Below are 12,676 nucleotides of genomic sequence, written 5' to 3' on the forward strand. Positions count from 1 at the left end.
TCCTCCCAAAAATATAAACTATATCACACTGTCAGTAATATTATATCCATAAGCACACTCTGTTAAAACCGTGACAGTTTAGGGGCGCCTGGGTGGCTCAGTCAGTTGAGCGTCCGACTTCGGCTCCGGTCATGATCTCAGGGTTTGTGGGTTCGAGCCCCGCGTCGGGCTCTGTGCTGACAGCTCGGAGCCTGGAGCCTGCTTCGGATTCTGTGTCTGCTTCTCTCTCTGCCCCTCCCCTGCTCATGCTCTGTTTCTCAAAAATAAATAAATGTAAAAAAACAAAAACTGTGACAGTTTATGCATTGATCTACGGCCTGACTTAAGCTTTTGTTATTTAAAACATTTTTTTGAATTTCCCTTTTTGTTTCCAGCTCTCCTTACCTAAAACAGGTTTCATTTAGTGATTAGATAGAATGTTCATGTATTATCCTCTAGGCTTCCTGAGTTTGCTGATGTAACATCACTTATGAGCCAGTGGGCAAGGCTTCTAGAACTATACGATATTGGTTTTGCAAGAGTTGGTTCAGAATCTGACACTCAGAAACAGAAGGTAATACAAATCACCACATTAACACTAGGCTTTATTACATTTGTCTGTCATTTAGTTTCCTTGGGGTTTGTCATCTTATAAGCAGAAAAATATTATTGACATCACAGAAGCTGCAGCCAATTTATCCCAACAGGCCTCTGTCCACTTCAAATACTACAAACAAACGTTCTTTATTAGCAAAACAATATTGTTTGAAAGTTTCCCAGAATTAATTTAGAATTTCCTAATTACTAAAAAAGATACGAGTTCCATCATGGTGCTGGGGACTAAAACCAGAATTGCCATTGAGGGCAACGTGATCTTTGTATCCTAAAACAAAAGTGCCTTATAAAATTAATAACTTAATGACCTAAAAGACACATACTTCGTCTAAGATAACAATAATTAATTTACAATCACTGTATAGAGTACGACAAAAGAAACAAAAGGAGGCCATATAAATTCGTTTTTTGAAGAAGTGTGAGACTCTTAACTTATATTTTAATATTTTGTTCATATATAGCCAACAGTAAGAGAGAAAGCCAACCTAGGGTCAATCCAAAGTTCTGCAGGAGAAACATCAACCAGGGTCGCCGTGTTTGAACATGAGTCATTTCAGGAAGCTAAAAAAAGAATAAAAAACCAGAATAAGATCCAGATATATTCACTGCTGGGAAAAGTTTGGTGGGAAAACATGAGACTGTTATTCAGAACCTAATAACCTTTCAAATTCCCAAAGCAGTTACAAAATGCTTAATACCTACTCCCAACCAAAATTTGAAAATGTAAGATAAATTAAGTCATTTGATTGCGGTTAGAAGAATCCTAGTGTTGCCAGAAGTCTTAAAATGACAGAGTTATCAACTGAAACCAAGTGCAATCCTTCTTATTTTTGTTTACTGTGAAGTAGATAATAGATGAAAAGTATTACTTTTGACTGTTCTGTTAGGTTTATGGAGCCATTAAACTTACTGGTTGTTACAAAGCACATATTTGTTTCCTTTCAAAGAGATCTTCAAGGTCTTTCTGACCTTCAGAACAATAAAGGAATCACGCCCTAAAGCTACACTTTACTCTCCTAGAGGCAAGTGACAAGGGTTTTGTTTGTGAAATGGCTTTAACACCATTGAGAGCAAAATGTTCCTGTGAGCATCTAGGAACAGCACCTCAAGGTAGTATTTTTTCTTTCTTTTTTTTTTTTTCACTTGGCCTTTATTATTTTTTTTAATATGAAACTTATTGTCGAATTGGTTTCCATACAACACCCAGTGCTCATCCCAACAGGTGCCCTCCTCAGTGCCCCTCACCCCCCCTCCCCTCCCTCCCACCCCCCATCAACCCTCAGTTTGTTCTCAGTTTTGAAGGGTCTCTTCTGGTTTCTTTTTTTTTTTAAATTGAAGTACAGTCGACACACAACGTTACATTAGTTTTGAGTGTACCACCTAATGACTTACCACCTCTACACCGTATGCTATGCTGGCCACAAGTGAAGCTGTCATCTGTCACCTTACAACACTCTTACACCGTGGACTATATTCCCTGTGCCGTATCAGTCCTCCCTGTGATGTGTTTTTGTCTCACATTCTTTCAAATCCCTCACCCCGGAAAGGTGAGTGGAGATCTCTCGTATGAAATAGTCCTTTCTATTAGAAAACAGGGTTAGGTCAGCCTGGAGGGGAGACTTAACTCACCCATGCCATTGTTGACATTTTGGGTTGGATAATTCTTTGTTACAGGGGTTGTAGGACACTTAGCAGCATCCCTGACTTCTGCCTGACATATGTCAGCTGTACCTCTGACCCCAGGTGGGACAACCAACAATGTCTCCAGATGTTGTCAAATTTCCCTGAGGAGTAAAAATCACATCTGGTTGAAAACTGGGTTATTTACAGCAAGAAAAAGAGAAAACATATAAAATGTGCAAGGGTTTTAGATTTACGGCAAGAGAAAACAGGTTGATATACTTTTTTTTTTTTTTTTTTTTACCTTGACATATTTTTTTTCAGGCCTGTACAAGAGCATCTGGAATGTTCTATTTGGGTATGCTTGAGATGGATATTTCTCCCTTTTAAAATTAGATAAATGGACAGAATGAAGATTAGGATTATTGTGTCCTGCTATCTTACACCCTAACATGGAGCAGTGGACTAGAAGGCAAAGTAGGATCCAGAAATGCTGTCCTGGGTGGATGACCTTAAAGAAATCATGTGTCCTATTGGTTTATCTCTGCCATGGTTAAACATCAGGTTAATGATACTACTTGAGAGTAATACTATTTGGTTCATTATCTATTATAAACTCAAAATGAAATTTGAAAATCCATAGAATATTCCCAAAGAGCCAACAATTTATGGTAATCTGGAGGGATTAACAAGATACATGCATCAGAGTCACCCCATACATCTGATTCTCAATAGTTTGTAAGCAATTTCCAAGAGGTGACTCCAAGGCCAGACAACATGGGCCACCAGTTCCCTTCCGTCTCAATAATTTATGTATCAGACCATCTTGGTGACACAATTAATTATGCCATCTCTGGTAACATAAAGGCTGAAGCTCTGACCAGCCTTATTTCCAAATACACTAAGGTATTGAGATATTGTGTAGTTCCCTCTCCTCCCTGTTTCTCAAGCAAGGTAATTAATGTTCATTTACAAGATGTGGATGAATTTACAGCTCATCTTATGTCCACTGTGTCCAGCACTACCTGATTGTTCATCTCTGATGAAGTAGAAGTAATTTCTAAAAAGATTTTCTTGGTAAATGCTCATAAAATGTGAATGATTTGCTGAACAATCATGCTCTTTTCAATGACTTGTTGAGAAAACTACTTCAGGCAAGACAGAAAGCACGGTGACGAAAACGGTTCCGGTTCAATAGATAGAACTTGAGATTTATTTTCAAACCACCAGTGTCTTAACCTACAATTGAGAAAGCTCATTTTCTAATTTTCATCTTTGCCTCAAACTTCTAGTCAGGATCTTTCGTTGGAAAGAAGTAGGTCTTGATTAGGTAGATTTAATAGCCAAAAACTTGTAGATACAAAAACACAGAAATTAAATGAGGGTCCTGGGACTTCCCGCAACATCTCAATCAGTTTCTGTCATGACTCAATCCAAAGAAATGCCACAATTTTTAAAAACAATTGTTTGATCTATTGTTTTCCTCACTAGCCTGTTTGTAGACCTGCTGTTTGCTTGTAGTGTGTGACACACGATAGAATTGAATAAATGTGTTTATAAGAGCTTCCAGACTCTGTCAGTGGCCCCATTCCCAGGAAGAAAACCAAGAATCCTTTATTCTGAGTATGCACATGGCATTGTCCACAAGAAAACATCATGAGGATTTTACAGCTCCAGGAGCCACCGTTCACATGAACTCAGTGTCTTCTGGGGAGTTTTGCAACTTAAGATGACATTTTGAAAATCCATAGAATGTTCCCAAAGAATATTCCCCTGTGCGTTCAGAAAGGGGAGTGGGCATGTTATCTCTAACCGATTCATGGGAAGCCAAAGCAAGCTTCCCACCATCCCGACCTTGGTGGACATTTGTAAGGCATGTATATTGATCTCCAAGGGGCCTGGAACACATAGCCCCAAGAGAGTACACGGGGCAAACACGAACAAGACGGAGGGCCAAGGATGGAGTTGTTGGAGTGTACAATCCTTTGTCTACTACAGTAATGAGATGAGCGGGCTTCTTGTCCTAGTTCTGACATCACATTCATGTGACTTTGAGTAAGTCATTATCCTCCTTGAGCCATGGTTTCCTCAGAACCAAAAGGAGTTAATAATTTAGCTCTTGCAGGATTATGAGGAGTAAATGGGGTGCAGGATATAAGAAAGGGCATGATAAAATGGATGTAAATGAAAGTAAGTGCTGCGTGAGACCTGTAGCCAGAGCATCCTGAAAGACTTCAAGGGAACGATGAGCTGCTAGAAGGCACGCCCAAATGGATGGCAAGATATCATAGAGTCGGGGCGCCTGGATGGCTCAGTCAGTTAAGTGTCTGACTTCGGCTCAGGTCATGATCTCACGGTTCACGAGTTCCAGCCCTACGTCAAGATCTGTGTTGACAACTCAGAGCCTGGGGCCTACTTCAGAATTTGTGTCTCCCTCTCTCTGCCCTTCTCTTGCTCTAGCTCTGTCTGTCTGTCTGTCTGTCTCTCTCTCTCAAAAATAAACATTAAAAAAAAAAAAGACTAACCTTATAAGCCTATAGAAATGGACAAACAATGAAAATCGACATTTAAAAACAGTTTAAGGAGGTTCTCATCTTGATATGGATCATCTTGATTTGGATGGTCTATCTGAACTTTGCACGTTCACATGTGAGTGGATTTTGGTAAGAAAATTGAGCTAAGCTTGCTTTTGAGAAAATACTTGGCTCTTTTTTGGATGATTATGGATGAATATATAAATCGTAATATCTCTTGGATATGCACCAAAATACCAGAGAGTCTCACAAAAAGTCTTTCCAAAAGACACAAATGTAAAATGCCAAATCCCAACCATGTCTGATTACAACATCTCACTTTCTTTGAACTTACCCATATTTTTGTTATCATTTCAGTCAGTAAATTTTGAAGGGACATAAAGATATATATGCATTCATTTTTAAGAGTATATATTTTGTTTTTTCTTTTTAAAAAATTCCTGACATGAGTTTTAGTGCTGCCCATTTTCCCCTGGATTCCAAGAGAGAAAAGTCCCTTTTTCCTCTAGGGCAATTAGATTCCCTTATTGAATAATTTTACAGATCCTGATTATATCCTGAGACTAGAGGGGGTGAAATGATGGATAGAGTATGTTAACGATGAAGTAAAAGGTCAGGAAAAAAGAGAAATGTTAGCAAAACGCTTTTGCCCGGAGATAGAGCTAAGAGATATGTTTTTTAGATTGCTGCCAGAAATTTGGAAATCTTGAAGTAGAAAGCAACTTTCTTTTTTACCTCCATGTTTAGCAAATTCCCCAACTCAAATCAGTGGATGCCAAAATATGACAGCCAAGGATTTGTAATGTTCTGGCAAAAAAGAAAAAGAAAATCTTTACCTAAAAGCCTTTTAACATATTTTTTTTTTTTTTTTCAAATTTGAATCAGACACTGGAGACCAATTCCCTAGATGGACCAAGTCTACATGGTGACTGACCTATCTGTAGATAATGGTCCCTATATTTCTATTAACTAACTGAGATGTAGGTATGGTGACCAAACCTCTGATTAGAATTTCTGGACATTTAGAAAGTGATATGAAGCACATGATTGATACTTGAGTCAGTCTCCATAACTGTATTCATAGTCTTAACTTGTTAAAGGGAATGCTCACAGAGAATGTTAGAACACATGAGGAAAGAAAGTGGATAAATTCTAATGGCATGTGCCTTGTAATAATTATATACTAGGGAGGACTCATTGCAAAGGAGGATGATCTATAAAACATTCTCTAGAACTAAGATTTTTTGTCTCTCCTTACACATCTAAGCTGCAGAATCTTGCTGTGCAAAGCCTTCTCTGTCTACTTCTATCTGTATTTTGAAACTGGTTTCTTGTGGGTATTAAAGCTCTATTGCTACATATTTCAACATTTACTTTCAGTATAGATCATAAATGTGTGTACTGAAAAAGAAAGTACAGCATCCAATGCTTCTACAAAACACCGAAAAATCAAAGTCCTTTCATTATTAAAAATTCATAATTTAAATATAAATATTCAACATTCACTTATTTAAAAAAAAATTTTTTTAATGTTTATTCATTTTTGAGAGAGAAAGAGGCAGAGCATGAGCGGGGAAGGGGCAGAGAGAGGGAGACATAGAATCCAAAGCAGGCTCCATCCAGGCTCTGAGCTGTCAGCACAGAGCCCAACGGGGGGCTCAAACTCACAAACCATGAGATCATGATCTGAGGCGAAGTCAGGCATTTAACCAACTGAGCCATTCAGGTGCCCCTCACTTATTTTTTAAAAAGTTTATTTATTTATTTATTTATTTATTTATTTATTTATTTATTTATTTTGAGAGTGAGACTGAGAGTGTGAGAAGGAGAAGGGCAGAGAGAGAGGGAGAAGGAATCCCAAGCAGGCTCTGCAGTGTCACCACAGAGCCCGACATGGGGCTTGAACCCACAAACCATGAGATCATGACCTGAGCTGAAATCAAAAGTCAGATGCTTACCTGACTGAGCCACCCAGGCGCCCCTCAACATTCACTTAATTGAAGATATTTGGTGATGTTTTTTATGAAGGTAAAATTGTAATTTAAATGTTTTTCCTTTCTCAGGAATACGTAGTTTTTGACATTATTAACTTTCAAGAGAAATAATTTGCTTCTCCATTCATGAGGCTCTCTTGATAACTGACTTACACCATCTTCTTTTCAGAAAGACCCTAAAACCCATTCATCATGCACATGGAGTTAGGTATGCATTTGCATTTGCTAAAAGGAGCTGTTCTCGTTCCTAAGAAATATGATGAGAGAGAAAACCTCAGAAATGTATTTTGTAGGCTGTCCTAATAATACTTACTCTCACTAGGGGCACACATTCCATAGGTTGTTCTAATTGTCACATTTTTATTATTTTTATTTTTTTAAGTTTATTTATTTTGACACAGAGAGACAGCAAGTGAGTGTGAATGGGGGAGGGGCAGAGCGAGAGGGAGAGAGAGAGAATCCCAAGCAGGCTCCACGCTGTCTGCACAGAACCCAACATGGGGCTGGATCCCAGGAACTGTGAGATCATGACCTGAGTTGAAATCAAGAGTCAGACACTTAACCAACTGAGCCACCCAGGAGCCCTCATCACATTTTTAAAGAACTTAATGGTGTCTTTGCAGAAGACCCACATCTGAGAACAAGATGGAAGTTTGTTAGTGAAAGTCATGATTTGGCTTTTTTTTTTTTTTTTTTTTTGGTAAAAAAAATGAACAAACTGAAAATCAACAACTCTTCTCAGATATGACAGAGAAGTGAGGTCCAATGACTGACCCAAACGTTGGAAAGAAAGTCAAGTGAATATACAGAATCACAACTTACCTGAGCAGAAACCTACAGGAAGAAACTTTTGTGGGACCCAATAAGCCAAGGTAGGGAAAAAGAAACACACAAACCTGTAATTGACAAATTATTACAGGCTTAGTGTAGACAAGCCTAAGAATTAAAAAATTTAGGGGGACCCTAAGTCTCAGAGGGTCCCCCACACTTTTGTTGATTTTACTGCCAGGAGCTCTACCAAATTCTCACAGTGAATATTGGGGGGGGGGGAGTCCCCCTGTGCTTTTATCAGGAGGAAGATAAAGAAGCCATTTTGAAATCCTTTAGAGATTCTGATCTTAACAAGGATTTCCCTTATGAGAAACTATTTTATCAAAGTCTAACCTGCTGGAGTTTTATCAGAGCTTATCCCACCTAGGGAAGGGAAGTCCTCAAATTTACCCCACTCTAGCCATTTTCTTCCACCTAAAGGGGGAGGAGGCAAGAAGTTCACAGTCTGGAAGCACAGGCTTCCCACAAGACCAAGGCCTAATCAAAGAACTATGGAAGTCTCCCCTTCTCTCCATGCCTTACCACGATATTACTACAGGACTCTTGACCACACAATTCCTTTTACCCAATACAACAGGTCGTGCTTTCAACCGAAATAACATGAATTACTAGAAGGCAAAAAACACAGTTTAAAGAGACTGAACAACCTTCGGAACCAGAGACAGATACAGCAGGAAAGTTGGCATAATCAGGCCAGGAATTAAAAAAACAAACAAACTGTGACTCATACGGTAAGGGCTTTAATGGGAAAAGTAGACGACGGAAATGATAAAAGATAGATAATATAAGCAGAGAGATTCTTCTAAAAAAGAATCAAAAAGAAAAGTTAGAGATGAAAAACACTGCAAGAGAAAAGAACAATGATGGGCTCATTAGTGTACGGGACATAGCTGAGGAAAAACTCTGAGTTTGAAGCTATGACAATAGAAACTTCCAAAATTGAAAAGCAGAGAGAAAAAAGACCCCCAAAACCCAAAACATAATATTGAAACCATGAGAGAAAACGTGTAATATAGGTGTATTGGTAATATCAGAAAAAAAAAAAAGAGACAGAGAGAAAATGAAGCAATATTAGAAGCAATAATGGCTGTGAATTTCCCCCCAAAAAATATCAGGTACCAAATCCCAGCTCCAAAGAAGCTCAGAGAATAGCAAGCGGAGATGTGCCAACAAAACAAAACAAAACCAACCAACCAACATCAAGCAAACAAAAACAAAACACCCTTCACGTAGGCATATCATTTTCAGACTTTAGAAAAACAAAGGTAAGAAAAAAAACCTTAAAAGATGGCAGAGTAAAAAACAAAAACAAAAACAAACAACCAACCCAAACCAAAACCAAAACCCAAACAAAAAATTTATATACAGAGGAGCAAGGACAGAATTATATCTGAATTCTCCTCTGAAACTATGGAAGAAAAAAAAAAGAATGAGAGAAAATGTTTAAAGTGTTGAGAGAGAACATCACCAAGTTAGAATTCTGCACCTCCAAACTTTTCCAAGAGTGAAAGGAGGGAGCGCCTGGGTGGCTCAGTCAGTTAAATATCCAACTCCTCATCTCGGCTCAGGTCATGATTATACAATTCGTGAGTTTTAGCCCCGCGTTGGGCCCTGTGCTGACAGTACGGAGCCTGCTTGGAATTTTCTCTCCCTCTCTCTCTACCCCCACCCCCCTCATGCTCTCTCTCTCTCTCTCAAAATAAATAAACTTAGAAAACAAAAAGAGAGAAAGGAAAATAAGACTTTATCAGACAAACAAAACTTGAGTAAATTTGCTGCCAGTAAAAAATGTTAATTGAAGTTCTTTGGAGATGGGAAAATGATAAAGGTCAGAAACAGGGATCTACACAAGAAAGGAAGAGTATCAGAAAGTGAATAAGTGAAAGAAAAATGAAAACTTTTAGGTTTTAAAGTTCTAATTGATCCAACAGATAATGGTTTCTTCAAAATGATAATAGCAACAATGTATTCCATTCCGTATGCTTGTGTGTGCCTAGGTATGTATGCTTATGTAATATTGAAATAATTGACAGAAATGATGCAACGGATGGGGAGGATGGATTAGGAATATTTTCTTATTACAAGGTACTTTTATTATCCATGGAGCAGTGTTATTTGAAAGAGGAGTTGGATAACTTGTAAATGTATACTGAAAACTCTAGAGTAACCACTTAAAATACTCAAAAAAGAAGTATAATTCATGTGCTAACAAATGAGTCAAGTGGAATTATATAAAATGCTCAATTAAAATCACAAGACAGAAAAGGTGTGGAAGGCAAAAAAAGGTAGCCATAAAGAACAAAAGGCAACAATTAGAAAACAGTAATAAATATAGTAGATTTTAATCCAACTATATCAATATCACTCTAAATGTCAATAGACTAAATACACCAAAAAAAAAAAAAAAGAGGGATTTTCAGAATGGATCAAAACATGAGACCCAACTATATGCTTTCTACAAGAAGTCCATTTTAAATATAAAGGCACATATCAATTAGAAGTAAAGACATGGATGAAGATATATCATGCTAACACTGAGTAAAAGAAAGCAAGACTACCTATGTTAATTTCAAACAGAGCAGACTTCAGAGCAAGAAATGCTATCAAGGATAAAGATGGGCATTAAATAAAAACAAAAGACTCAATACTCCAAAAAGACATAACCATTCCTAATATGTGTGTACCTAACAACAGGGAGTTAAAAAATGTGAGGGGCGTCTGGGTGGCTTGGTCGGTTGAGCATCCGACTCCAGCCCAGGTCATGATCTCACAGCTCATGAGTTCGAGCCCCACATCAGGCTCTGTGCTGACAGCTCAGAGCCTGGAGCCTGCTTCGGATTCTGGGTCTCCCTCTCTCTCTGCCCCTCAACCCACTTGCATTCTGTCTCTGTCTCTCTCAAAAATAAATAAACATTAAAAAAAAGATGTGAGACAAAAATTGATAGAACAGCAAAGAGAAAGAGACTGATCCACTATTATTGTTGGAGACTTTAACATGCTTCTATCAGAAATGGACAGATGCAGCAAAAGTTGATTCTATGAAAACATCAATAAAATCTATAAGCCTCTACCCGGTTAAGAGAAACAGAAGACATAAATTACTGATATCAGAAATGAAAGGGGTATCACTACAAATACCAAGGACAATAAAAGCATAATAAATGGATGTTATGAACAACTCTATACCCACAAATTCGATAATCTAGATGAAACACAAAAATTCTTTTAACAGACAACTGCTAAAACTCATACAAGAAAAAATATACAATCCGAATAGGCCTATATCTATTTTTAATATTGAATCAAAAATCAATAACCTTCCAAAACAAAAGTACCATGCCCAGATGAGTTCACCAGTGAATTCAACCAAACGTTTAAGGAAGAAATTATACCGATTCTCTACAATCTTTTCCAGAAGACAGGGGCAGAGGGAATACTTCCTAACTCATTCTAAAAGGCCAGCAATATCTTAATACCAAAACTAAAGACTATAGAGCAATTGCAAGAAAACTATAGAGCAATATCTCTTATGAACAGATATGAAAACTTCTCAACAAAATATTAGCAAATTGAATCCAACAATATGTAAGAGAACTACACACCACAACCACATGGGATTTATCTAAATACATAAGACTGGTCCAACATTCAACAATTAATACAGTCTATATGACAACATCGACAGTCAAAAGAAGATATTAATAGATGCACAAAAAGCACTGGAAAAATTCCACACTCGTTTATGATAAAAATTCCCAGCAAACTAGGATTATAAAGAAACTTCCTCAAATTCATCATGAACATCTGTAATTAAAAAACAAAACAAAACCCTACAGGTAACATCATGCTTGGTGAGAAACTCGACTTATTGCTAAGATCAGGCACAAGGCAAGGATGTCCCATCCCACTGATGCTTTTTCAACATCAAGTTGAAAGTCTTACTGAATTCAATAAGAGGAGAAAAGGAATTTAAAGGAATATAGAAAAAGATCATTTATGTATAAAATCCAAAAGAATCATCAAAAAGACTCCTAGAACCAATAAGTGCTTATAGCAAAGTTGCAAGATACAGTAATAGACAGTAATATACAAAAGTTGACTAATTTTTTACATATGAGGAATGAACAACTGGAATTTGAATTAAAAACACATTAGCATTTATGTTAGCATCAAAAAATGAAATACTTAGGGATAAATCTAAAAATTATGTACACAATCAGTGTGAGAAAAAGTGTAAAGTTCCAAAAAAGATATCAAGGAAAAAATAAAGAAGCATAGAGACAGTCCATGCCCATGGATAGGAAAAATCAATATTGTCGAGATGTCAGTTCTTCTATAGATTCAACACAGTCCCATCCAAAATCTCAATAAGTTCTCTCATGGCTGTTGACAAACTGATTCCAGGATTTATATGAAGAGGCCAGAGACCGAGAAAGGCCACCATATAATTGAAGGAGAAGAACGAAGTTGGAGAGCTGACACTGTCAGTCTTCAAGACTTAATATAAAATTGCAGTAATCACAACAGTATGGAACTGGTGAAAGGACAGAAAGACAGATTAAAGGAACAGAACAAAGAAGCCAGAAATAGACCTATATAAATATAGCCAACCGGTCTTTGACAAAGGAGCAAAAGTAATAAAATGGAACAAAGACAGTCTTTTAAAAAAAAAAACCTGCAATGAATCTATACACAGACCTTACATCCTCCACGAAAATTAAGTCAAAATGAATCATAGCTCTAAATGGAAAACACAAAAGTGTGAAACTCCTAGAAGATAACAGAGGAGAAAACCTACATGATCTTGGGTACAGTGATGCCTTTTTTAGATAGAATACCAGAGACATGATTCATGAAAGAAATCATTGATAAGCTGAATTTCGTTGAAATTAAATTTTCTTCTTTGCAAAAGACATATCAAGAAAATGAAAAGACAGGCCAGAGATTTGGAAAATTTTTTGGCAGAAGACACATCTGATAAGAGACTGCCATCCAAAACACACAAAGAACTCTTGAAATGCATAAATAGGAAACAACCCAGTTTCAAATAATGGTTAAAAGACCTGGACAGACACCTCCCCCAAAGAAGGTACACAGATGGCA

At 37.4% G+C, this 12,676-nt stretch overlaps 1 protein-coding gene across 6 annotated transcripts in view; it reads right to left on the reverse strand.

Moving 5' to 3' along the window:
- Positions 1-565: 565 nt before the first annotated feature.
- The window catches only part of SLC39A12 (solute carrier family 39 member 12), an 86,395-nt gene continuing 74,284 nt past the window's right edge, over positions 566-12,676 (reverse strand). For 5 of the 6 annotated variants that reach the window (XM_040451291.1, XM_040451290.1, XM_040451289.1 and 2 more), the window contains one exon: positions 566-1,155. In XM_040451291.1, coding sequence (XP_040307225.1) covers positions 1,027-1,155 — 129 coding nt within the window. In that variant the 3' untranslated portion in view covers positions 566-1,026. The remainder of the gene's footprint in view (positions 1,156-12,676) is intronic. The other variant, XR_005783408.1, reaches the window with a different exon arrangement.

Source organism: Herpailurus yagouaroundi, unplaced genomic scaffold, assembly GCF_014898765.1.
Source record: "Herpailurus yagouaroundi ecotype Mexico unplaced genomic scaffold, PumYag 203, whole genome shotgun sequence".
In the NCBI taxonomy this organism is placed as follows: domain Eukaryota; kingdom Metazoa; phylum Chordata; class Mammalia; order Carnivora; family Felidae; genus Herpailurus; species Herpailurus yagouaroundi.